The sequence below is a fragment of the Mugil cephalus genome, chromosome 4 (assembly GCF_022458985.1).
Source record: "Mugil cephalus isolate CIBA_MC_2020 chromosome 4, CIBA_Mcephalus_1.1, whole genome shotgun sequence".
Taxonomy (NCBI): Eukaryota; Metazoa; Chordata; class Actinopteri; order Mugiliformes; family Mugilidae; genus Mugil; species Mugil cephalus.
In genome coordinates this window covers 21,724,896-21,752,637 of record NC_061773.1, presented here as the reverse complement: position 1 = coordinate 21,752,637, position 27,742 = coordinate 21,724,896, and the positions used below count along the sequence as shown (strand labels likewise).

At 41.9% G+C, this 27,742-nt stretch overlaps 2 protein-coding genes across 7 annotated transcripts in view; both read left to right on the top strand.

The window, feature by feature from the left end:
• The window catches only part of tacc1 (transforming, acidic coiled-coil containing protein 1), a 30,412-nt gene extending 26,039 nt beyond the window's left edge, over positions 1-4,373 (top strand). For all 6 annotated transcript variants that reach the window (XM_047583350.1, XM_047583348.1, XM_047583351.1 and 3 more), the window contains 6 exons: positions 86-162; positions 278-321; positions 1,392-1,555; positions 1,785-1,891; positions 2,013-2,133; positions 2,913-4,373. In XM_047583350.1, the coding sequence (XP_047439306.1) occupies positions 86-162; positions 278-321; positions 1,392-1,555; positions 1,785-1,891; positions 2,013-2,133; positions 2,913-2,978 (579 nt within the window). In that variant the 3' untranslated portion in view covers positions 2,979-4,373. The remainder of the gene's footprint in view (positions 1-85; positions 163-277; positions 322-1,391; positions 1,556-1,784; positions 1,892-2,012; positions 2,134-2,912) is intronic.
• Positions 4,374-6,384: 2,011 nt separating this feature from the next.
• Positions 6,385-27,742, top strand: part of loxl2a (lysyl oxidase-like 2a) — a 25,892-nt gene continuing 4,534 nt past the window's right edge. Inside the window, exons 1-11 of the mRNA XM_047583359.1 lie at positions 6,385-6,536; positions 8,173-8,473; positions 10,631-10,806; positions 17,756-17,964; positions 19,887-20,103; positions 20,888-21,071; positions 23,453-23,604; positions 23,690-23,857; positions 26,776-26,941; positions 27,149-27,389; positions 27,510-27,625. Of these exons, the coding sequence (XP_047439315.1) occupies positions 8,191-8,473; positions 10,631-10,806; positions 17,756-17,964; positions 19,887-20,103; positions 20,888-21,071; positions 23,453-23,604; positions 23,690-23,857; positions 26,776-26,941; positions 27,149-27,389; positions 27,510-27,625 (1,912 nt within the window). The 5' untranslated portion in view covers positions 6,385-6,536; positions 8,173-8,190. The remainder of the gene's footprint in view (positions 6,537-8,172; positions 8,474-10,630; positions 10,807-17,755; positions 17,965-19,886; positions 20,104-20,887; positions 21,072-23,452; positions 23,605-23,689; positions 23,858-26,775; positions 26,942-27,148; positions 27,390-27,509; positions 27,626-27,742) is intronic.

Sequence of the window (27,742 nt, the reverse complement as noted above, 5' to 3'; positions counted from 1 at the left end):
CCTCCTGTGCACTCAAATAGAAATTAGATTTTAACAGTAAGAGCAGTATGTGACTTTTTTTTTTCACGCCTTTTCTTCTAAACAGATCATCACTAAAGAAATTGAGGTCAACGAATGGAAGAGAAAATATGAAGAAAGCCGAGCAGAGGTGATGGAAATGAGGTACGAGAGATGCGCTTTCTCTTCGGTTTAACTTCATGTTTAAAGAACATTAAAGCACAAGTGCAGAAACATATGACCAGTTTGGTAATTTAACTTTTATTATTACCCCTGACAGGAAAATAGTTGCAGAATATGAGAAGACGGTTGCGCAGATGATCGGTAAGTTGCTGCCACCTGGTGGTGAGTTGTTCTGCATGCGCCTCATGGCTCCAGATTATTTTTTTGTTTGTTGATTTGTCTTCATGGCCGCTTCCACAACTCTGTGACTCCTTCAGGGGTACGTTAATTACGTGTATGATATGTAAAGTCACGTTGCTCATATAAAGTGTGCTGCATAAAGTTGTGTTCTGCAGGCTGGTTTTGGAATTAGAAAGGTTAAAATGTTGACCCTCAGCTTTATTCTGAAAGTTTGCAGAACTGCTTTTCCATTGACCGTCTAATTTTATCAAAGCAATAACAGCACACTGCAAGAACGCATTTCTACAAAGAAGCAAAATATTCTTATAGTCAATCAAATCATCTTGTATTAAGAAAAAAAAATCTGTAATGGGTTAAGCTTTTTTTGCCTGACAAAAATTCCTAAAATAAGCACAAAGTTATTAATTTGTTAAATAATTTGATACAACGATTTTTTGCTTTCTTGAAATTCCTTTTTTTTTGCAGTGTAGCCTAAGCAAGTCTTTACTAAAACTTACATATAGTTATCATATCTGTTTGGTCTGATCAGTCTCTTTGTATCTACCTGGACGAGCTTCTCACTCACCCTTGTTTCTGTTGCCTTTTGCCTGCAATTAAGTCTTCAGGAGCTAAAGACCCATGATTTGTATTGATGTTAGATTACCGGCTTTAAGCACATGTCACTGTGACAATGCAGACATAAATTTGTTATGTTTCAGTTCACTGTCCCGCTGCTTCTGTCCTTAAACTGAGCGGCCACCAGTAAAAGCAGCCCAGAGTCCCACACTCAGCTGGACACTCAGACATCGATAGGTTTTGTTGCAGTTGGAAATCTAGACCGACTTCAAATATAAAGTGAAGGAAAACAACAGAACCAAATACAAAGCCAGCCAAGTCTAAAAAAGAATCATTCTTTTGGTTTCACACAAGACACAAACCTGTTTCCTGGGTGAAGGTTTGACTCATTCATCCTCCTCAGCCTCCTCCTTAGGTGGACTTCATCGCTTTTTGTTCTGCCTCTCATGGTCTCTCTACGTCTCATTTGTTTACAGAGGATGAGCAGCAGCAGAAAACCCTGTCTGGTAGTAAGTCCGTCAGACAGCTGATCCTGGAGAGGGATCAGGCCGTGGCTGATCTCAACTCAGTTGAGCGCTCCTTTGCTGATCTCTTCAGGAGGTATGAGAACATGAAAGGAGTCTTGGAGGGCTTCAAGAAGGTCAGTACAACTCTATCTAACAGGACTCTGTCTAATCCAACTTCTTATTATAGCCAGTTTCTTTCTTTCTTTTTCCCTTCTATCTTATTTGCAGTGTAATTTCACTTAGATTTGAAGATGCATTTACATTGAGGGTCTCCTGCACAACAATTAACCTTTTTTTGCCATCTACCTTCAATGTGCAAATAAACAAAATCAAACCAGATGTGTTTTAATCGTATCCCTCCAGAACGAGGAGGTGCTGAAGAAGTGTGCGCAAGACTATCTGATGCGGATCAAGCAGGAGGAGCAGCGATACCAAACCCTCAAAGTCCACGCCGAGGAGAAACTTGACAAGTAAGCGTCGTTCGTTCTAGATATGTTTTTGATCCTGAAAAAAAAAAAAAAAACCTTGTATTTCAAGGCTTAACCTCACATTTCTGCTACCCCTCTTTGCTCCTCGCTTCCTGTCCAATAGGGCTAACGAGGAGATAGCCCAGGTACGGTCCAAGGCCAATGCAGAGGGTGTCGCGCTAAATGCGAGCCTGAGGAAGGAGCAGATGAAGGTGGAGTCGCTCGAAAGAGCTGTTCTTCAGAAGGTAAGACCACGGCAAATATGACTAAAGTTGGTTCACACAATTTTTGTGAATAAACGGGACTGGATAATTAAGGATGAAACACTTTCTCTGGGTGCTGGTGCTTTCTGTCTGCAAAAAAGACGTTGAACAGGCCTCAATATATTCCTGTCGTTGTGGCGTGTTGAAATTATTTTTGGAAACAAATTAGACAGTTAGACAATTAGTGGTTTTTAGTCAAACCAGTGAGAAGATTAGAGCACAAAACCAGTTATTTCCTGTTGCTTCCCTGTGCTATGTTTGGTCTGTCTTTACAATAGTGAAAGGGATGCACGTGTTTTCCTGTTCACTTCTTAGATAAAAAAAAAACCCTCTAAAATATTTCCTGTTTGAATAACAGACCGTGCTGTTGTTTGATTACGGAGATTTAGGGATTTCGAAAGACCTTTCTTCACAGTAATCGTGGTGTGACACTGACGGCCTTTGTTCATGTGAGAACTTCAGCATGTGCGGTCCAGAGCGCAGCTGTAAAAATGAACCACGTCACTGAACACTAGAGGGCAGTGTTTCATTTACGGAAACCAGAACCTGGTTAAACTTGACCTTTTCTCATACCAGCCTTTTTGAACATATTGCATGCAGCTCAAACACAACTCGTGTGATTGGTTCAAAAAGGTGCAGCTGTCCCACAGACGTAACTCAGAAATTATGAGGAGATCAATAGATCGTATCTTTACATCCTTGTCTTCCTGTCCAGGCGTGTCACCATGCTCCACCTCTCATTTACTGTCTGTCTCCCACAGAATCAAGAGATCGAGGAGCTCACCAAGATCTGCGACGAACTCATCGCCAAACTGGGAACAGATTAAGAGGCCTTCGATCAAACTCCGTGGCACTCGACCGAACTCTGATACCTGTGCTCCAGCTCGACCCTTAAGACGTTTCTCTCGGCAACATGCGATGTAAATCCCGTACGCCAGCACACTTTGGCACGCCGCAACTTTCTGAACACGAGGTTTTTGATTACATATACTGCATCTATATATCACTGAAATACTGACTGATTGCACTTGCTCAATTGCTCCTTTCGGGCTGAAATATGAAATATAAAATGAGAACGATGGCTGCTTGTTATGTTAATCGTGCCATGGCGAGATTGCAAAAGCACAGTTTGACTATTAAGATGTATTTTTTATTATTCTGACTAGAAGAAAGGCCACAGCTCGTCAACCTTTGACTAACGATATGCTGTAGAGGAAATTCTTACGTTTTCCTAAAGGGTTTCTTGTGTTGAAAAAAAACACAGTGCACACGTGCAGAAGTTAAGGGAAAAAACAATGCAGGCAAACAGCACAGACATTTTTTTCTTACTGCAGCACATCTGCACACATTAGTTTCTTTTTTTCTTCTTGTTTCACAGGTTGACAGAGTACATAAAGTGCCCTCAGTTAGAGGTTGAAGTTAAATTGGCATAATGGACATTATCCCACTGTAAATGTTGTGGATTGTTAAATATGAATAGCACTTAAGACCACTCATTCATTGAATACCCTCTTTATTTGACCATACTTTGAGAGTGATGAGTGAAGTTGAAAGTTTGCAGTAAGACCTTTTTTTTATCATACTGTAATAATAAACCACGTGCCATGTGTCATTTGCCGTGTAAATATTTTTGGATTGTATTCATGTTTTATCTCCCAGCACAAATGTCTCTTGTGCCTTTTTTTTTTTGTCTTATTTTTGTAAGAGAAAATGTTTATTTTTTTTCTTAACTCAGTCGTTTCCGTACTGAATACAGCACATTTCCCGTTTGATCAAAGGATTCGGAACAACAGCGAGTTATAATGGGTTTTTGCAGATTTAATGCTTCACCTGCAGTGATAGATCATTATTTCCTGTGCTATCATCTAATTATATCTCCTTTGCTGCAACATGTTCTGGTCTGATTGAACTTGAAGGAGCACACGAGATGCTGGAATGGAAAGCGTCTTTGACTTCAGCACAATCATTTGCCAAATGTCACAGATAACTGAGATGCGTTTCAGTGTGACTCCACGTCCTGTTTGTACTGTGGCCGCCATTCGTCGAAAAAGGTGCTTCTCATGCAACTCCATTGTTATAGTACAATATATGTATATTTTATACTTTGTCAAGAGAACATTCAGAATTGTGTTGCTAATATTTGTAAAATTGAGTATACTCAGATTATATGTTAACTGCTATATTTTGTGCATTCATAAATAAATGGTTAAGATTTGACTATCCTCCTTGGCCACAGTCATTTTTAGACTCTAACATGTGAGTGGTTGGATCCATTATCATTGCGTTCAAACAGAGGTTTTTCAGGTCATTCTTTGTTAATATAAAGGAACCACAAGCCAAATTGAATCTAGGATTAATAACAAAAAAAGCATTCTTGCTTTTAAATATTATTGACATTTTCTTTCTGAGTGAAGAAGGGCACAGTTTCCATGTCATACAGTATTGTATCAACAAAATGTTTTAGTCACGTGCGGTTCTTCAATGGTGATTTACATGAAGCTGCCAGAATGTAATCACACTGATATTCATTTAGGATTTACAGTTGTAATAAAATATCTTATCTATAACACTTTGACTGGCATTGTAACCACGCGGTTGATCTTTTTTGTAGTAGTAGTAGTAGTAGTAGTAGTAGTAGACAATAAAATGCTTAATTTCTCATTTTTTACCCATTTTCTAACCATTGCTAGTCCTGGACAAATGTGCCTTTGTGTAAACACATTATATACATATACAAATATCTAAGCTGTGGCTTTTATACTTTTAGAGATATAGCACTTACATTGTACAACTTCAGTATTTATTTTGTGTCAATCTGTACAACCGTGTGACCATTTTGATAATGATATGTCAAAATCCTCATTTTGCAGTGCACGCGATTAATATAGATTAAAAATGAATGATATTTAATTGTGATTAATCGTATCTTTTAGTGTGGAAGTCAAAGGGTTAAATTGTATTTTTTTTTTTTTTTTGCATGGCTATTCATACTGTACTGGTTTTGAAGTGGAGCTTTTCAACACCTTCGTCACTCCCTTGTCCCGTTGCAACTTGAACAAAAAGACCTTTATCTCACTCCTCTGGCCTACAGCAGGACTGTCAATCACTTCTTGGAACAAAATGTGATGGAAGAACGGAAAGGTAACTTATTTAATAAAGGTGGCTGTACTGTACCAGTAGATGTACCGCAGATATGTTTTTCCTCATGTTATAACATGAATTTTTTTTTTTTTTAACCAAAACAGAGACAACAGATAAAGAAAAGAAGATATCCTCTTAATTAATTTTAAAGCAGACTTATGTGGGCAATTTATGATTGTGATTACATGCATGAGATGGATATACTTGTAATCCGTCTGTAAATGTGTGTTGAGGCGCTAAGTCCAGGGTTCAGTCTTTGTTGCATCGCCTTTCCACATGGTGGTGTCCTTAAACGCCACAACAGTGGGATGCCTTGGTTACCTAATGATGAAGGAAAACATCATGTAAACACATGTTGCACACACATCTGTCTCCTCATTATTCCTCTGGGTGCAAAGTGCAAAACGTGCAAAAAAATGATTCAGATGGATCAGATTTAAGGGTTAAATGAGTAAGAGACTTTTTTTTTCAGTTTTTTGACTTTGCATACAGGTCATCATTAGGCTGCGCTGACTTTCACCAACAGTTTATAAAATCTATACGAAAAGCAGAAACAGAAAAATTAAGGTAACAGCAGGAAAAGGTTGTCTAGAGTTTGAAAATCCTCAAATTTCACTGCTTAGAAAAGAAAATAATTAGGAAGACGGCCACCATATGGCTACCATTTGTGGCAATTTTATACAATGACCACCATAAACCTCCTTAAACCTATGAAGGCACTAACTTGGAAGCCTTTTACCCACAGATTTTTTTCAAATGGTACTTATAAGACTCAACAAAACAAAAAGACAATAAAAGAAAAACTAAATTACAAAAAAACATCCACCATTACTGGATTACTACCATAGCATTTATGTATTCATTCTGAAAAAAAAAATGCATTGTAACCTGAAACTAGTTATATGTAGAAGCCATATGAGGGGAATGACACACCGGATAAATGAACCATAAAACTCTTTCCAACCCTGGAGGGTCTTTCCTGGACACTTTTTGCTGTTTTCGTAACCCTGGTGATCGGGACGTCGGATGGGGGCGTGTCCAGGATGCTGAGGCGGCTTCTCATTGGCTGCGCCGTGTGGTGAGGAGTGGGATAGGAGCGGTCTGCCAGCTGTGAGGGGGGGCACAGAAAACTGCCCGGAGAATATTTAGGAGGACCAAGGACCGCTGCTTCACATCTCATCCTCTGCTGAACACCGGGAAGTCAGCGTCTTGGAAGGAAGAGGAACCGACTATCTGCTACCAAAGTAAGTCCTTTTACTTTAAAGACACCCCTCGTTGTCCGACATAGTGAGCTCTGGTCCGCACGTGCATGAATGTGTGAAACTTTGCAAACTTTTAATCACGTGTCCTCTCTGTACCACTTACAAAACATATAACCAGGTGTATTTTTGAATTTATAGCTTTTTAACATTCGTTAAATTGATTATTTTTCCAAAATTTACTTTTATTTAAGTGTAGAAAACACAAAAAATCCCGCTGTTAGCAGGAGATAACGTGCTTTTTAACTCTTTTCTAACTCCACTTTTTTTTTTATCACATTGAATATTTAGTAATAACAGTCAGTAACGGATGATTTATACCTTCCACAACTGAACAGCAGACAATACAAGAGCCCTGGCTTTGCCTGAGAAAGCAATAAAGTGTAAACATGTGGCTTTTTCCAGTCGACTTCATGTCCTTGGCTACCTTTCATTGACAAGCATTTTTTTGGCTTTATTGTTCCCATCTGACTACATGTTTTCAGTTTTCTCTATAAACGTCAACGATCTTAAAAAGCTTCATTCACATCCTTGCAGCTACTGGTTTTGACTCCTCTGTAGGAAGTGGGCGTGTCTCCGCCTTATTTAGCACAATTTAAGCTGCTGTTTATTTACTATAGTTCGCACGTGCTCCCTAGATTAATGTTTGTTCTGCTCCAGATGCTCACGTGTGCACTCTTTACCGAGGTAAACAAGGAAGACTTATTTTTGTACTTTAAAATGAACTACTGTGACAAGAGACAATGACATACTGTTAAAATGCCAGATTAAGACATCCCCAGCTTAATGCTGAGCTTGTTCTTTTTTTCTCTCTCTTTGGAGAGATTCGCCAGATGTTTTACAGATGTTCCCAAATGACAGTTTATTGACCATGCACCCCAACGGTGTTGTTTCAAACCTTTATAATGTGTTTGGCTGTTTCTATGACATCAACTTGGCAAGAGCCCCCCACGTGCCCCCCTCCTCTCTCCACGCACTGCGTGATGTGGAGGTCTCCTTACTTACTTTCACTGCCTCCCTTTTGCTGCAGAAACATTCCTCCCTCGGGGCTTTTGGTCCCCACCGTTGACACTTTCATGGTCTGCAATGAAATATCGAGGCGGAGTCAAGTTTCCGTCTGAGCCTCAGTTGCGCGGCCTCCGGGCACAGATGAGCAGATAAATGAGAGGGGCAGCACCCTCCCTGCAGGAGCTCTCCATTAGTCTGGAAAGAGGCCTGCGAAGACAGGAATCCTTGTCTCAGCAACATAAATTTCGTTCTCACCCGAATCCTTCAAAATTCTCCTTCTTCTTCAGTAGAACTGGGTTGAATTCTGTTTTGGCAACACATCCCAGCTTTCCTTGCGGTTGAATGGGGGCTAGTGAGCCTGTCATACGACGGCCAAACCAAACTTGCACAAGATTTTATACTGACACGACTCAGTCTCCCAAATTATGGACACGAGTACCACACACCACAAAATGACTGTCTGCCTCTGCTTGTCTTCAGATAACTTTCGGTTTGACCCTGCGGCTCTGGAAAAAGACACGTTTAGACCCCCAGTTTCTTAAAAACAAAAATTCCTCATGCATGCAGTGTTATGGAGTCCATGCTGACAGTCTTTTGACTTTTTGTTTTTCAGATCACTTATCTCTGCATCATGTTGCGCCCAGTTTCTGTCCTCTGTCTCCTGTCCACCTTGCTGTCCACGTGGGTGCCGTGCAGTGCCCAGTCAGACTCTAGCAAACCTGTAATCCAGCTGCGTCTAGCGGGGGACAAGAAGAAACACTACGAGGGCCGGGTGGAAGTCTTCTACAACGGAGAGTGGGGGACGGTGTGCGATGATGACTTCTCCATCTCTGCTGCCCAAGTGGTGTGCAGAGAGCTGGGCTTCCTGGATGCCGTGTCCTGGTCGCCCTCGGCCAAGTTCGGGAGAGGAGAAGGTAAGAAAAAGAAGAACTGAGAGTTTATGAGGGAAATGTCTGTTCGTAACCAAAACCTTCCAAATTAAACTCAGAAATACAGTATGTTAAATTAGCTAAAGCGGAGGGGAGGGTTATAGGGTGCTAATTTGAGCAAACACATTCAAAGACACATTTCCCCCCCTCCGTGTCTGACTGCTAATCCCCTCAGGCGCTGTTTTCCCATTAGAGGAGAACTGAGACGCGCCAATCAGTTCAAGAGTGTGGGATAAGACTGGAAACCCTGGGTGTGTAAACCAGACACACGCAGACATAATCTCACCACCTTTTTCTTTCGTGTCATTTTCTTTTCTGTCGTGTAACGTTTCCTCCATCACTGTAAAAACACTGATGAATTTCCCAACTGTGAATGTGATGTGATAGCTGCTGGCCCTCGTTAAAGCCACATGTTTTACCACTGAGTCGGCCACATGCAGCTAACCCCTTCAAAAGAGGAGTGATCAACTTCCCGAAGCATATTTATTGTTTGTTTATTGTTTAGTGAATTATAATTATACAAAATTATGCTCTAAACTTCCAAAATGTCTATCAGTTTGATAGATAGATAGATAGATAGATAGATAGATAGATAGATAGATAGATAGATAGATAGATAGATAGATAGATAGATAGATAGATAGACACTTTATTCACATTAACTTAGAGAGTGCCCTCCAAAAGTTTGAGAAAGTCAACAAAAAGGACATCTTTTCAGTTTCAGAGTTGTAAACTCAATATCAAATCATGAATATGGAAGTGAACGTTACCTTCCTTGTTTCCTGATGATCGGATGATAAGTCTGCAGGAAATTCATTGTGAACAAAAAAATGCACATGTGCGCACAGAGGTTTTCTTGTTGTCGGTGGAGACACATGGCTATAAAAGTGATCATTTCCCATCAGTGTGACTTATGCAACTGTTTTCAAATTGAAAACACAACTGCATAACAACTACAAGGACACCCTTTTTTGGATGGAGTGTTATTCCTGCAATGATCTTAATCAGACCCAACTATCATTACACAACTATTACTTGCAGCCTCAATTAATTCAAAACAGACAATGCGAAGGCTGGCTGATTTTAAGTTGCTATTTAACTATAAAATCCATTTTATTCAAATCTATTTGAGCAATGCGGTTAAGTCAAAGTGCCAAAAAAAAAAAAAAAAAAAAAGCTCACTCTTAAAATTAGTGGCTCCTTGCAGACTACGCCCCCCCTCCTTTTTTCAGTGGCTTGTTAAAGCCCTATAAGTCTGCAAATGAGCAATCTAGATTCATGGCAACTGGCAATGCTGAGTATTTGTTTAGACAAAGGTGTAACAAAGCCAAGTTGATTCTCACTCACCAGAACATTTGGTTCTTAACCTGAAAATGTTCCAGAGATAATGAGCTCATTGCCAGCCAGGAGGAGGCCACGTGACTGCATAACATGCACTCGCCCTTTTGGTATGATCACGATGTTCCTCAGCGACATGTTGAGACTGCCAGAATGATGAGCTGCCCATTGGTGGTTTCCCAATCCAGAGTTATGTGGTTTTTCCCTCGGCTGACTCAGCACGGCCAGCTGGACAGCAGATGATCCGCTTCAGACGTGACATCGTTTATTTGTCACTTTCTGGAGGGAAAAAAAAAGGAGGAAAGCATCAGGTTATGTTACCAAACACATCTCCACGTGAGTAGGTTTGCTGTCTCCGTGCCTAGACCAGTGGAAATGCTGAAATAGATTTTAGTGGCACGTGAGTCACAGCTGAGGAAATCAAGGTGCAGTGGTTTAACAGTCAAAATAAAGCAATGCAACATGGCTGCAAATAACAATTATTGTCATTTATTGTTGATTATTTTGTTGGATAATCAGTGATTAGATCAATAAAATGTTAAAATAATGACAAATTAGTGAATTGTACTTGAAAAAATCCAAAATATTCACTCTGCTACCATATAGAAGACAAAAAAAGAACAAAAATGCGCACATTTAAGAAGCTGCAATCGATTGTAGCTTCTAGCTAGTAGCTTCTCCAAGAAACTCAACAAGTCCAGTTGCCCTAGTGTTTCGGATGTACTGTTCGTTATATGTGAAAATCTTCATCTACATCAGAACACAAGTCTGTTTGCTTGACTCCTTCCCTTTTCTCCCTTCCAGGCCGTATCTGGCTAGACAACGTGCACTGCACCGGTGGTGAGAAGAGCCTGGCTCAGTGTCGGTCCAATGGCTTTGGCGTGACAGACTGCAAACATTCAGAGGACGTCGGAGTAGTGTGCTCCCAGAAGCGCATTCCAGGATTCAAGTTCATCCGGAACCAGGCCAGCAGTGACGAGGTGGGTTCACATTAGGCGACGCGCTCAACAGTCAGAGCTGCACCCATTCACGCACAGCCCACTTACAGTGAAATTCTTGAATATATCATCTCACGACATGTTAACTACAGGGTGGGATTTGTTGATCTCACAATTACCGATTACTCAAGTAGCATCCACATCAGGTTCAAGTACACACACGTACCTCAATGGATGTTATGTGTAATAAAAAAGGAACAGAGGATTGGCTTAGGATGAAAGAAAAACCTTATCATTGCTCCAAATAGCTCAAAGTGAAGTAATTTTTTCAAATCCCCCCGGCTTTCCGAACTAGAATTGGGTTTTTACCTGCTGTTGGCTAGGCTAGTTAGCTGGTGGCTTTTAGTGTTCTTCTTTCATTCTTAGGCAGACGGAGAAGTGTTGGTTGAAGTGTAGTCGCATGTCCCATCACTTCTTACCTGCTGCTTTTGGCTAGGCTAGTTAGCTGGTGTCTTCTTGTTGGTTGCTTGTTGGTAGCTAACTGCTAACCTGCTGGTTGGCTTTTCAGTTGGACTGTTGGCTTCTAAGTGTGTTTTGCCTCGGATCATGGCACGAGGGATTGTAACATCTTAACCTGTGTATATATGAATATCATGCAAAAAAAAAACCTTGTCAGCAAGTTTGCTACGAAACAAGATTCAAGAACCATTTATCGTCATTGTGTGTGCACATAATGAAAATTTGAATACTTCATAGACTGAACAGGGAACTTTTGAAACATCATAAGCTGTAATATAACTTATTTGACCAGCTCCTGTCTGTGGGATTAAAAATATCCAACTAGTAATGGAAGTAATGACCCAGTACGTCTGGGCAAAATTAGATATCAGCTCCCATGTGTAGGTAGTCACGTATAACACGGCATGGAGCGAGGAAAACGATTCACGAGTCAGCCACAGCGGTGCATAATGTTGAGCAGTCTTCTCCGCTGTTTTTGCGGTAATGACTTTGCCAGGCGTTGTGTAATGCTGCCTACACCAGACCCCCACTCTGCAGCCTGAGAGATTGTAGGAATGACTCATAGAGCGGGAAGACCGTCCTGTCTGGCTGCACAGAACGCCTCTGTGCCGGATGGAAAGTCAGGGAGGGCTTGTGGACGTGACAGGAGAAAGGGAGGGAAGAACAGAGGGCATTCCTTCAGCTTGTCGGAAAACAAGTCACAGTTACAAAACGCACAGCCAGACACTAGGGACTTGAGGGGTTTCCCTATTTAAAACCGCAACGACAGGCGTGAAGCAACAGTTCAGGAGAAAGTCCACGCTTCACCTATATTAGTTACAGCATCCATAGCAGCAGAGTTTAATGTCAGTGGATGTGAGTTGTTTTATTACTGGAAACATTTAGGATTATCAGCCTGAAAAAGCCATGTTTATCTTTCGAATGCCTAGCCCCGTCACGGGAGTGGAGGAGTGGAAGAACAGTTAAAAAAAGAAGCCGAGATGTTTACATAAAGACCGACTGAACCCTCAGTCACGACGTTCATATTTTTATATATGTCGTAAATGGAAGCAGCGCCGTCTTGTTCCCTATTTGTGCTGTGTATTCAGGGTCTTAGGGGTGTTACTGCAGTTCAGTCCCCCGCCCTGTAAATATTTCCTCGGTCTGGCCCGGGCCTTTCAAGTCCCAGGGAAGTGGAATAGTGTAGCTACACGTCTTTGACTGCGCTCGAACTGCCACGAGCAATGGGCACCGCTGTTTCTGCAATCTGTTTATTCACAGCATGAATTGACATTCTGTGCTCAATCTGGAAACTTCACCCAACTGTGTGTACTGCGGTCAAGTGCAGGTCAGGACCAGAAGGGTGAAGTAATGGGTAATGTTTAACTGGCATTAAGTCTTGAATGTAAACGTTTGTTGTTTTATCATTCATAAGCAACAATCCATAATTAAAGTATTACCAGCAGTGTCTTCTTTTAAGTAGTGCATGTCGGGGGGAAATCTGCAGCTCACAGAGTTGCCTCAAGTAGCAATTACTCTAGTTTAGTGAAGGATCCTGAGATTGCTTTGCGGCGTACATGTGAAAAACAGACCAGTTCCAACTCAAGTGGCAAGTTTAGCTTCGACCACAAATAACGGCTTGCTGGAAATATGAGTCCGTTATTAACGATAACAGCATCTTCCACTGGCCTCCAGTTTGTGCAAGATCAGACAAATGTGCATCGACAAATAATATTAGCATTTATAAAGTATCATGCTGATATCCAGTCTTAAAGTGTTTTTCTCAAACAGTCCCGGCTCTTCTTAAACCGACATTTAGTCTCAGACCTGATATGACCTCAGGAGACAAAAGCCACGTGTCCGTCTCAGCTGGTTATGCAAATCTACCAAAGCAACAAGACAACATACATTCCTGAGTGACTGGATCTTTGTCATGAATAATGTGCAGCATCTGATGCCCCCCACCAACATAAAATACTTAGAATAAATTTAATTTGGTCCTAAGAATCCAATCCAGCCACTTTATTACTGTCATATGTTTCTCACAGAGGATCGTTGGGTTTTTCTGTCAGTGCGGGAGGGCGCATTTCTGAGCAGAATCGATGCACGAAGACGGCAAGGAACTGTATTTTTCCTGCTAGTAGAGACGATTCAGCGCGCTCAGCCGCGTTCAGCTGTTCAGGCGTGGGAATGGCAAGCTGCAGGCTATGATATGTCATTTAAGGATAATTACAGCTTCATGGTAAAGTTTGATAGGAGTCATTCCAGGATGTTTTGTCCTCCTACTTGTGTGTTTTCTAAAGTTGGCATTGCTGTTTATTGCTTCTGTAAACCTTGCGTAATATTGCGGTTTCTGTTCTCTCAGGCGGCGAAAAAAAAAAAAAAAATCCAATGGAAAGATTGGCTTGAATAGAGTTGCCGCGAATAAATAAAACACAAATAAGCAATTCTCAGATAAAAACAACTGGCTATAAATGGATGTCAGATGAAGTCCATCCATGGCTGAGTTTGTCTCCTGAAGATTGCTTTCTCGTTGAAGGGATGGGGAAACAATGAGCTGGAAAAGCAGCTGCAGCGGACCACCAGACCGTTTATGATGTTTTCCTCAACCAAACACTTGCATCAAGAATCAACAGGCAGACATAAGAAGCTTGCTTTAGTAACAGAATGCAGCTGTTAAAAAAAAAAACAGCCTTTTGATGCTACACATCTAAACGGGGCAAAGGTTGCACCCCGTCAGGCGTGACCGTGTCTGCACGCAAGAATTTCAGTTCCTCGCATTCTCCGCAATACAACAAAAGGAAACCCGAGCCCGACTTGGATTTGCCTTGGGCGTGATGTATGCGCGGGGCTCACGAGGAGGAGAGTGGTCGAAGGGAGAAAAGGTTGATGCATATCGGGAGGCTGAAGCCAGTTTCTCTCATGCGCACAAGTTGCAGAAAGGTTCACCACATGTTCGACAGCTGGATCCCCCCGTGGCCTCCTCTGCTCTCCTCTGAGCTGCCCAAGTTCTGACTTTCATTATTCATATCTATACTTTTCTGGTTTAAAATCTGCACACCGTGTTGATTAAATGGGTATGTAAACTGCACAAATGGATTAGGCCTGAAGTATAAATGCTACCAGCTCAAGCTCCATCCAAAAATTAAAGTGTCCATTTGTCCTGCAGTCAGGTAAGTCCAGCCAGAGAGGAGTTTTATGTGTGTCTTTTTCTTTTCACTGCCAAGATGGGAGCAGTACAGCCCTCATAGAAATTCCAGATGCAAAGCACATTGCAGCTCTCTTCTTCTCCAGTCAGACCGGGGGCCAGCGAGGCAGAGAGCAGGGGTGGGGCAGATGTGCGCGTCGTTTCAAAGAGCCTCGCTGTTCCCTCGCTTTTCATCTAAGCCGTGTGATGATTAGCATTCGTGCTTGCCATGCATCGTAAGGTGGGGCAGACGGTGGGGAGGGCTGGTGGCACGTGCACAGGAACGTGCGGGGCTGCACGGCTGAATAAACTGGAAGAAATGCACAGTAGTTGAATCATTAGTCAGACACTGGCTAGACCACAGCCTCATGTTCACACAAAGACATTCTCAGGAGGACCTCTTCAGGAAAACAAGTCTGCCCTCCAGTTGGAAACAGTTCAGTTACGGTCAGAGCTCCGCTTCAGAGGTTAGCATTAAATAGATAGGAATGATGAGGAACGTTTCTTCCTACTCACTGACCACACGAACTAGAGTGACTTTTTTTTTTAAACGAGCAGCATAATGAATAAGTCACTACAGTATGCAGTCAGGGAGTTACAGTAAGATGAGGTAACCTTGAGAAAATGTTCTACTCAGACTCACCTCTGTATGACTTGTAGGATGGAAAGCTTGCTCCCATTCCGGATAAGGTCCATGTTTAGCATTTGCCAGTGAAAATTCACACTGATCCTGATGAAATTTAAATATCACACTGGTGGCATTTAGATGACAAAATTTATACTATAATATGCCAACGGCCATGTCTGCATGGTATACAGCATATGAAGCTACTGTCTGGAAACAAAAACTCTGTCTAAATCTCATAAATGAACATTTTAACTTTTGGGAACTGGCTAATCTAACTGACAGGGGACTTCCTGTTGGTAGTGTGAACATGTGAAGTTTTTGTCAGTTTTACTGGTATTATAAAAGGATGTTAAAGATCCTGTTTATTTATTGATTAATTCATGCAGATTTTAGTCATGAAATTTAAAACGACATACCATATCTACTTGTATTTTGCACCGCACCTGATTTTTTTTCCGAGAAGTGCTAAAATTTGACCGGTGTGCGAGGTTGGGCCTCGGCCATACAGGATTTTGCTGAATATACGTCTGGTGGTCGGGGGTTGCAGGAGGTGGAGGGTGGACACCCGGGCTACTCCCAGCTGTGCATATCTATCCGCTTCTCTTCAGTCTCACACATTCACATGGCTGGTTTCCTTCCCTCTGTGCCAAATCCAACAGCGGTTAGGCCCAGCTCAGTGCCTCATTTGGTTCTCACCTTGACCCAGCTGGATATTTTAGTCTTTATTTTTCATGTTGTATCAGGTGTACCGTACATTCGTCTTCTATGCTTTTTTTTTTTAGTATTCACGTGTTTTTAGGTTTATATCGGGACATATGATATAATGGATGATATTTACCCATTATATCATATATCATACTGTAGACATGTATCATTATTGTTTTATTTTTACTTTGAAGCAGAGTCAATCATAACACCAAGGTTTTAAATTAAGAACTAGTTCTCCGATCACGTTCCCATCCTGCCAGGGACCAACGGAAAACACTCTGTCATGCTATGGCCGGCAGGAATCTCTTCATGAAAGAGTGGTTTTTACCCGCTCTAACCGCTGTGGTCAGGAGGAAGACCGGGGTCACTGTCAAAACAGTCTTAGTTAACAGCCCCCTCCTGCACTGCCGTCTTGAATGCAAAGAGACCCTGAAGCTTTGAACATTCCCTCGGGCTGACGCCATCTCAGGAAACCACCCTGTGGGCAAACATTTAATATTCTGGGAGACGTGCCTTACTGTGGATTTTTTTTTTTTTTTCAGTGTGGAAGAAACTGGCTGTGATGAAATTACTGAGATCAGCATTTGCATACCAGAGCAGCTTTGGACTCTTATTGGCATTTTAACCTCACATCAAGGGAGGAACAAGCCAGTAGCATTCGTCTCATGAAGGGAACTGAACAATGGGGGAGTTATTAGGTAGCTGGTTTCTCATAAAGCCCTGAGGTCAAAGGCTACCATTCCTTCCTGATTAAGAGGTCATCAGCACACGTGATGCTAATTGTACGTGTTGGTGACCCGCGCTTTGACCAGCTGGCTTTACTGCCCTTTATGGCAGACGGTGGACCACCCAAAGTCACTTAGTTCCCTGCGTCTTCTCTCTTTAGCTCATGTTAAATGTATGAATTCAGTCCCACTTTTAAACTGATTCTATCATTCCCTCCTGTTTTCAATAATTTCTGAAACCCAAGACGGTAGTCACATTTCTCTGAGATTTCTTCAACGAGAGAAAAAGCCGTGTGGTTTTGGCCTATTTCAGCCTCTTTCTTCATATTTTTTTTTTAAAACAGTGCAATAGTGACGTAGATATATTTATCATGTCTAAAACCCTTTTTTCTGGAGGAACAAAATGTTGAAAATGTTTTTGGCAGAACGCTGCAGTGGCGAATGTTGCTCACAAACTCCCTACAGACTCTTAAAACCCACAAAAAATTACAGACTGACCTGCAGAGGCCTCTCTGGAGTACCTAGCAAGTTTGATGAAATCTGAACATCTGATTTTTCAGCGACTTGCATTTTTAAGCCCACGTGCAAGTCGTTCGCTGCCATGCAGAACTTCCTGCATTCACACAAAAGACAGTCTTCCATCATGACTCATAGGCCACGTTGTATTTACAATTTATCAAGTGGAGCAGAACACGTGAACTCAGTATATACAAGTCAAGTTCGCTACATCTTGTAAATAACATTGTGGGTCTTTCCGACAGCTGATTATTCATCGGAGATTAAGTTCACTTGTTATGTAACTGTTTATAAGGCAGAGTGTCAGGACAGTTTATAGAAACTTCAGGCGGATTTTATGTAGCGCAGCAGGATTCACAGGAAGGTGATTTAGGAAGGGAAGTGACTCCATATGTGTACAATGCATGTTATTGCTCTCTAAACGATGCCAAAAGATTTGTGTAAGTTTATTCTGAGCAGGGCTGGCAAGCTGCGTAGCAAATGTCTACAAATTCGACACAAATGTAAGCTTGAAGTAAAGTCTGGGGGGGGGTCACCAAAAATTACTACGAAGACCAGGATTCTTGGCAATTCATCCAGTGGTTGTAGAGATATTTTATTCTGTCTACAAATGTTTTGTCTGATGCTGCTGAATGAAATTCTGTGTAAATTCTGCCAAAGCATGCTGCAGTTCATCTGTTATCTGGAGCACAGCGGTAAAAAACGTCCTCTGCCCTCTCTGTTTGTCAGGGTTTGACGGTGCAAGTGGAGGACGTGAGGATCAGGGCCACGTACTCTCACAGGAAAAGGATTCCCATCACCGAGGGCTTCCTGGAGGTGAAAGACGGGGGCAAGTGGAGACAGATCTGTAACGAGGAGTGGACGGAGATGAACAGCAGGGTCATCTGCGGCATGTACGGTTTCCCCGGGGAGAAACGCTTCAACACCCGACCCTACAAGTGAGTAATGGTGCCAAAGGACGGCAGCAGGGTTTACACAAGGCCACTTGTACTGTATAAAATGTCTGGGGCGCATCTAAAATTTAGTCAAGTTAAACACACCCTAGGTTATGGGAATATAACAGTGCTATGTATATAATGAAAAACATAATTTGAGGTGCACCACATGTTCTTTTAAGATACAAATAGATTTTATGTTAAAACTGTTGCCTCTCTCGGGAGGCAACGTGTTTTTAAACAGTTTTCTTAGTGTTAGTCTACTTAGGCATGTTCAGACCAACTGGTGTTACGAAGCATTACCTAACCGAGTGTGTTTACTGCGGTCATCCCTCACCCCTTCATCCATTTTCCATGTTGAGATTAAACACACTCGAGTGTGCAGATTCTTGGCCAGAGGCCAGAGACTGTCTGAGGACTTTTAAGCAGATGAAAGACGTGGACTGAAACAGTGGCTCTTCTGGCTGTATCTAATTGCTAATGAGTTTCAACAGTGTCATAGGCAATACCCAGTTTAAGACGACAGAAGGCAGCTGTTTGTCTGTTTTGGAGAACACTTTGTGTCTTAAATGTTTATCTGCTTACATGGGAACTGAAGCTCAGAACCAGATGCATGAGGAAAAAAAAAATCACATGAGCAAAACTCCCTCACAGCCAGTAGTGTTGGCTGCAGTCTACAATCTCCTAAAGCCTTAGAGAACGGCCGTATATAACAGTGAAATCCAAGCCTGACAGACACCAAAATAGATGTCTTTACTGTGCAAATATACCCTTAGAGTCTAATGTGGCCATCTCTACACCTGGATCTTCACTTTAATGTTCCTCGCGTTTTGGCAGGGATATCTATGATCTGTCGGGACTGAAGCATAGATGACTGTGATTAAAGCTTTGGCAGTTCCGATCTTACATATGGATGCAATATAGGGAACATCAAACCAGTAGTTAACTTTGTTTGTCACTTAAGATCACAAAGCTGGTGTGGGTTTTAAAACATGCGACGGCTGTGTGGTCTGACTTCATCGCTATCTTGAAGAGGTGAAAATCCCGTCCAGTCTGAAACAACAAAACACAGGTCTATTCACAACTGACTAAATTACAATCGCTCAATTTAAAAGTGACACCGGTTTTAATTTCACACACTACAAATTATTACTAGGCTCCAATTTGGTGCTTTGAGTTTAAAGGATCTGAATAATAAGGTACGACAAGTAAAAGGCCATAAATGAAGCTCCTGCTGGTTTCATTACATGCTCTGTTGCTTCCAATGCTAGGACCTTCTTCAGGGTCCACCGTTGTTGGGTTTCTCGTTGACCCTTAGCAGATGACTTCTATTCAAGTTGGGGTCATGGGAATGTTAAAGTATTTTCACAACAATACTCCCATTGTTAAAATCCCCCACAAAACTACTACCTAAATGTTTTATTAAAGCGTGAGAAAGAAAAGTAAAGTTAGTCAACGTGCGCTCTTCGTCACGTTTCAAACTGTTCTGTTCATTTTTGGATTTTTATTTTTTATTCATGCAGTTGAAGTTTGGTATAAAAATATGTTTTTTTTTGAGACCACATATGGAACGTCCCTCGGATCCCACATTGCTGCTGTCAGACTGTTTTCACAACTCTGTCAGTGATTGATGATGAGTGCTCACGTGGAAGCCTCTCAAGCAGCACCGGAGCGCACCATGTATATAACACTTTTCATAACAGTCTACGTAACGACATGACTGTGCAGCGATGACATAAGCGACTGAATAAATACTGACTCTAATGGATGGTCTTTTCTGAAGCATGTTCCAAGTGTGCAGCTGTTGGCTTAAACAGATGCTGGTGGGTAGTTGAAAGGAAACATGTGCATGCAAATAAACAGAAACACTATACAATAGCATTTGTAATGGGTTATATTTTGCTTTTTTTTTTTTTTATTCTCAGGCTGTTGGCCACGCGCCGTAAGAAGAACTACTGGGGTTTTGCTGTCAACTGCACAGGCAACGAGGCCGACCTTTCTGATTGTAAACTCGGGAAAGAGGTAGAGCGGAAGGGCAACGCCACCTGTGGGAAGGGCATGCCTGTGGTGGTCAGCTGTGTGCCCGGACGTGCCTTCGCTCCTAGCGTCAGCATCGGGTTCAGGAAGGCCTACAGGATGGAGGTTGGTCAGATTGTTAACACTCAAGATCGTTTAAACACAAAATGACACATTATAGTCTGAACAGTAGGAACAGATAGATAGATAGAGATATAGCCACACAATCCAAACTCTCTTTGCTTCTCAAATACGATATGTTGCTACATAATTACATGACATCACTTTCTTGTCAAATACTTGTACATATTTCTTTTCCATTAGATACAGTATAGATATAGACATATATTTTACATTTTTTACATTGATGCATGTATTGTTATTCATGTTACATATTCTTATTGCTTACATTGCTTATTGCCTACATGAAAGTAATTCTGATTCTGATACATAGGACAAACATTTCCATGTGAGCATAGTGTTTATGTGTGTTTTAGTTACATAATATACTATCCTATATTGAGTTCTTGACATGAAGCCAGCAGAGCATTACAACATTTCCTGCTTACTAATCATGTCAAGCACCTGGAAACATTTAAAGAGATGAACTCCAAACAGTTTTTCTTTTCTTTGCAGCACAAGACTAATAATAATGGCATTCATTTTGAACTTAACTGCTAGTGTTTTGTTCACAGGTGTCTCATAGTTATACGCAACTTTAATTGGCTTCATTGTTTTATCTCTAGTTTAATGAGGTACATTAATGTTGAGTGCAGATGAAGAATATTGTATAACTAGCTTGTGGAAGAAGACAACCTCTCTTTTTGTTATCCAATGTGATTCCATGTATATTTTAATTCTTTCAATCATTTCCACTCATTTTTAATTTTTCGGCGTGCTGTTTCCGTAGCAACCACTGGTGCGTCTGAAGGGCGGCGCGATGATAGGGGAGGGGCGAGTGGAGGTGCTGAAGAACGGAGAGTGGGGAACGGTCTGTGACGACAACTGGAACATCCGGGCTGCCACCGTGGTGTGTCGAGAGCTGGGGTTCGGCAGCGCCAAAGAGGCCCTGTCTGGAGCCAAACTGGGACAAGGTACCACTTACATAGCGCTGCTGGATTTGGCAGTACAGCTACACGGAGCATTAAGTGTGTCACACATTAAATAGAATAGAATATAAGTATATAGAAGGTATGCATTGACGTCACTTCCGCCTGTGGCCACGCCCCCCGGAGTTTCAAAACACAGTGAATGTATCAGTAAATACAGCGAGACCAGGGAAAATGTGGAATATCAGATCAAATTAAGGACAATTGGACTCGACAATGATCCATGCGAACTAGCATGGATTTGGAAACGTGGATTAGCTTCAGTTTCAGTGAGTTTAAGTTAGTTTTAGGTCATTATTTCAGTAATGATAAATGTAGCTAATTAAAAGATGCTAACGCTAAGAGCTTTACTGAGAAGTAACGTTAGCCAAACAATACTGTAGCGTCCGACCGGACGTTAAAAGGACGACGAGGAGTGATCGCAAATATTCAGTTCATTGTTTTATTGTCATTTATTGTTGGAAATACTGCCGGCCACAAATACGCCAAGGCAACAACGTCGACAAACTTATCTGACAGCCCTCCAACTTAAGAAGTAACTTAACGTATGACTTCATCAAAAAAATACAGCAAAAATTACTATTAACTGGCACTAAATGTGAACCACAACACCAGGTTTATGTGTATGGATTCCAGTTGCTTCTTCTAATACAAGGATCCATTTACTTTTCTTTGGCAGTTGGGGATATCCTGTAAAACTGTATCTCAGACTGCTTTTCAAATCCGTTGGTTCAGTCGGTCGCACAACAGCTCTTCGCATTTTTATTTAAAATTAATTTTTACAATTTAGACGCTGTTAAAGCCCGTGATTCAAACTAATGCGGCTAATCTCCATGTTCAACTGTCAATTTTTGCAGTGGCCGTAACCATGGAAACTTCGCTTGCGGTGACGTCACGTGCATACCCTCTCTATACTACTTCCCGGTGTTCAGCCACGCTTTGAATTTTGTCAGTAGCGCAATGTACTGCAATTTACTTACTGTAACTCAAAAACCGCGTGCTTTAACATATTGCTGGCGATAAGTCCGGTTTTATTAAAGAATGATTTATTACTCAGTTCAGTGGAGTCAGTGTTGATTTAGTATTTAAAGGCTACAGAAATGCCAAGATGACATTCCACACTTAAAGCACTGACACTCAACAAAAAGTCAAAGCCAAACTTCAAGTAGAACTCCTGCCCAGCTGTGAAAATGAAAGGTGCAGACTGAAACCAGAGACCTCCACCTCCACCTCCACCTTATCTTTGGCTTCTTCTGAACCCGCCACCTGTTTTTGTCTCACTTCAGTCAGTCTAGACCTTAACTCAGCACATGAAGGTATTAGGGGATGTATGGAGTCGCACATTAACGTTTTCAGCGTCGACCAAAACCCTGATTCTGTGAAACGTAATATTCCACAACGTTATGAGAGTCATACGCTCACAGGAACGGTTGTCTACTGCTCTACCTTATCCTCGGAGCTGAAGAGAAGATTGTACAAAATGTTCCAGCGGAGAAAACAGCCTTCAAGGGTTACAAAAGAGGAATTCTTTCTTGGAGAGTGAACGGGGTTACTTGAGGGATTTCTTTACGAGTTGACCACTGGATCCAAAAAATGGTGCCCCGCACGCTCTTGACATAGCTGATTGTGTTTGTTTTTCATAAAGTAATTTTACTCGTATGGGAGATTATATTCTCACCTTATTATAGGCAGTTAGATTCATGAATAAAAACATTTTTGGATGGGACTTCCTTAACTGTTAAGGAATGCCAACCGATGTAAAAAGTTTTGTTTGACCCATAGAAATTTAATTTAATGTCATTTGGTACATTTCAGACTTTATTGATCTCATCTGTAATAGTCATCTGTCGGTTTACTAACAGCACCACTGAGTTTCTGCGGTTGTGAACTGATGTTTTTCCTCTGGCTCCCTGTCTGTCACTAGTTTACATCACTTGTAACATTCCTGCTCAGTCACATGGGAAGAAACCCAGCATGGAGTTAGTGCTCACGTATGTTTTTGTGGAAACTCCGCTGCACTAACAGAGATTTGCCCCAAGTGTCTCATTTCCATTTGACACAGCTAACTGCTGATTTCCTCTGCAGTATAATTCTAGAGAAATGTGTTTTTGGACGGACTTGTTGTCCCATCAACACACTCAGGGCAGGGAAGGCTACTGCTGTTCTAGTCTGTAGTAGTAGTGGGCGGCACAAGCTCTTGTTTCTGAAAATCATTGTGTAACCTGAGCGTCGAAACTACATATTGCCAGTAACAGAAATGGGAGGACAGTTCTTCTGGTTGTTTTCCGTTGGTAGATGACATTAGTATTCCAGCTGCAAGTTTAGTCACGAATTCAACAGAATACATTTTTTATGTGTCCCTGCAGGTATTGGGCCGGTGCACATGAACGAGGTTGAGTGCTCTGGGTTTGAAAAGTCTCTGACCGAGTGTTACTTTAACCGTGACGCTGTGGGCTGCAGCCATGAGGAAGACGCAGCAGTCAGGTGTAACGTTCCCGCCATGGGCTTCAAAAACAGAGTGAGTGATGCCTTCTACCGTTTAGAACTAAATGTATTTGTGTAGCACTGATGATGAGGAGACTAATATCAGCCTCTGTCTTCAGCTTCGCTTGAGTGGAGGCCGTAACCCCTACGAGGGCCGCGTGGAGGTCCTGACAGAGAGGAACGGCTCTCTGGTGTGGGGCTCGGTCTGCAGTGAGAGCTGGGGGACCATGGAGGCCATGGTGGTGTGCAGGCAACTGGGCTTGGGCTTTGCCAGCCACGCTTTCCAGGTAAGACTTCTGAAATAAATGCTTCCCTCCAGGCCCACTTCACACCAAATCATTTTTAATACGAGCTTATCTTTGGTGCACAGACTAAAGGGAAATTACTTGTTGTGTACGTGGTGCTCTGACATAAGAAGGGCAATGCAAGGGGGTATTATTTATTCTGTTATTATAGCTAATGCATTTTTTAAAAGAAAACGTATAATTTAACATTGGTGAAAACCCCAGCGTTCCTTTCATTCAGAGTAACACTGTGTGAAATACACACTGAACTCTGCAGACACACTGGTTGCACTTCTACAACACATCACGAGTGTCAGTCAGTGTTTTGTTGTTTTTTTGCTGTTGCTGGAGATTGACAGAACAATCTTACATGTGTATTTTAAGCGTAGCGAAAAAACAAGCTTTATTGGTTTCAATATAGAGGAATTCTTTGTTGGAGTGAACAGGGTTATTTGAGGGAACTCTTTATGAGCTGGCGACTGGATCCAAAAATAGTGCCACACATTTCAAATGATTGATTGTGTTGGGGTTTAAAAAGTCAGTCACGCGGACAAGAGAAGAATGTCAGTAAAACTCCTTAATTTGTACAGACTTGTATTTGTATGGTATGCGCTGACTGAATGAACGGCACTTTCACAGATTTGTGTTTACTTTTTTATCTTGTTCACCCATGCATGACTGAAACTAGTTTTATTTATTTAATTTGTTACAAGACATAAGACAACATTTATTTACCCCACGTATGGCAAATTATCTGGTGACAGTAGCGCAGGATTAGGTATGAAATATGTACAAAAAACAATAAAAGACAACATCAAACTTCAAAGAATGTACAAAATATACAAGAATACAAGAAAGTCAGTATATCAGATCAGTGAATGTGGACATTGATTTTTAATTGGTGCAAGATAGGCAGTGCAAAAAAGCAGATTACTGTGCAAAAGAATCTGTAAAAAGGACAAATCAGGTCACAGTCTCGGTTGAGAGTTATTGTCGTCTGTTATTATATTATCGTCATGTGTTCTCTAAATTGACGGAATAAAACTGTGTTCCTCCTGATGCCTATTTATTTTTATCCGCCTCCAATGTCGCTTCAGATCGACGGTGTATTTTAAGTCCTTTAACGCTGCCGGGTTAAAAGGATTTTCCCTTAACCATCAGAAATTTGCACTATCTGTAGTTTCCACGGAGCATTACCGGATCTATCTGCTTTGTCAGCTTTCCTTTTCTTCACATTATAATGCTACTTTACCAGGCCTATTAGATTCAGATTGGAGGAGCAGACGATAATATGTAGGTTGCGTCACCTCCATACCCACTTCCATGCGTCTTTATGCGTCAATGGATGCCCTTAACTCTCACTTAAACGAACTTGAGCTTCATCGATCCCTGCAGGCAAAATAAAGAAGTCACTTCCTTGGAAACATCAAAGACACAAAGTCAGCACAGAAAGCAGGTCGGTGGTTGTACGGTCGACCCATGACACAAATGAATTTGAGCTCCTCAGCAGGAGAGATGAGAAAGTGTTTGAAGTTTACTGGACCCTCCACTAGTAAAACCTCATGGCATGACGAGCGACATCACAGTCCGGACCTGCTTACGTTTTCCTCTTGCCTTTTAAAGGAGACCTCGGAGCTTCCTTTACATCATGCAGCGAGGGGCGTGTTAAGTTAAAGACCCCCCTTTGTGTTTTTTTGGATGTTTTCTATTTTAAAGCATTTGCGGTGTGAGATGATATAGGTCTGGAAAGTATGCGTGTGAATCATGGGGAGGTGTGTTGATAACAGCTGGGGGGGGGGGTTTATGAATGGAACTTGGATCTGGTGCAGGCTATTTATCTTACTAATTTGAGCCTTTTGTGCCAAAACAAACAATCAGTTTAAGGCGTCACGACCATATGTCTCTTAGTCGCTGCATACAGTGAGTCATTATAGATAAGAGTTCTTGTGTTAGGAGTAATAAATGTTTAGGTTTAGTTATCATGGAGCAGGACCTCTGTCTCTAGAGACTCTGCTTTTAAATATTTCTCCATGCACAGCCCACCACCAGATGGAACAAATGACACCGAGTTTAAAACGATACCGCTGTACGTCTGGCCTTCTCCTCAGCCCACCAGCGAGTCCTCCCACATCCATATCCCTTAGCTCATTTTCTTTCTCATGAATCCCCCCACTTCCTAGAAAAAAAAAATGACGGAAAGTATGAGTGTCCTTCACAGAAGGTTTCCCTGTGGTCTGCAGAATGCTGTAATAAGGCTGAGTCAGGACCGTGAGGACAACAGAGCGCTCCTTGTTGCGTGTGTGTGATAGACCCTTTGATTAGATCTGGCTTGCGGGACGTTTGGCATGACATGTCTGCAAATTAAGGGCAGCAGGAAAATGTTTCTGTTAGAGACCCAGATCCCGCACAGATCTTGCTTATGAAAAAGTTTGAGGGGCATAATGTTAATCTGTTTGGTTGCAGCTTAGTGGGGCATAAATGGATGAGCTTGTGTAACTAGGCTGAAAAATGGGAATTAAAGGAGAATGATTAGTTGGTTTTGGAATGTCCTCTCATTAGCCCTTTTGTCTGGAATTGGATAAGACAGTTTCATTTCTCCATTATAAACATAAAGCCACCACCTGCAGCTTGTTAGCCTAGCTTAACACAAAAACACAGCAAGAAACAGCAAGCCTGCTTCTGTCTAGTGGAAGTCTCTAACTTTACCTAAGGTTGGTTCTTTATTAATTACACTACAATATAGACATATAAACGAACAACATTTCTTAATAAATGAAGAAGAAGATGACCCAGGCCTGATGTTCTCACAGTTTTTTAGCTTTTTACACACAGAAATGAGAGTGATATGTTTGCATCTTACTCTTGATCGTACAACTGTTTCATTCCTGTGTTCTGTTCTTGTTTTTTTTTTTTATTACCAGGAAACGTGGTACTGGCAGGGAGACTCGTCAGCTGAGGCCGTGGTGATGAGTGGGGTGAGATGCTCAGGGACTGAGCTGAGTCTGGATCAGTGTCTGCATCACGGCAAACACGTCCTCTGTCCCAGAGGAGGCGGACGCTTTTCTGCTGGGGTCTCTTGCACTCAGAGTAAGAAACTGCAGAAAACGGATGAATTAATCTTGCACAGTGGAAGAGTAGCGCTACAAACACGTTTTCTATGATATAAATGTCGCAACATGCCTTCTACATATTGTTTAGACATCTCACAGATGGAAAAGCACGAGTGTAAATAATAAAATAAAATGATTGATGGCTAAATTCTAAACATCCCTTTTGTTATTCTCCCCCTCCCAGCGGCCCCAGACCTGGTCCTGAGTGCTCAGGCTGTGGAGCAGACCACCTACCTGGAGGACAGGCCCATGTACGCCCTGCAGTGCGCCCACGAGGAGCGCTGTCTGTCCAGCAGTGCCGACAAAGCGGACCCCAACTCCTATCGCCGCCTCCTCCGCTTCTCCTCCCAGATCCAGAACAACGGTCAGTCGGACTTCAGGCCGCGGGCTGCACATCACTCCTGGGTCTGGCACGAGTGTCACAGGTGAGACATCACCAGGACCCACAGCTTATGTACTGTTAGTGACAGCTAGTGTGTGGAAGCTGTGTGATCTGTACTGTATATGTGGTGGGTAAACACTTTATTTGTCTTTGTTTAACCCAGGCATTACCACAGCATGGAAGTTTTTACCCACTATGACCTGCTGAGCCTGAACGGCACTAAAGTGGCAGAGGGACACAAAGCCAGCTTCTGTCTGGAGGACACCCATTGTGACGAGGGTAAGTACAGACACTTCCTACCTTCTGTTTTCATTATATGAAGCTACTTTGGCTTTGGAGCCTAGTCTGAGTTAACATAAAACATCTGATCACGATGAGAAGAAGCTCTATTATGTC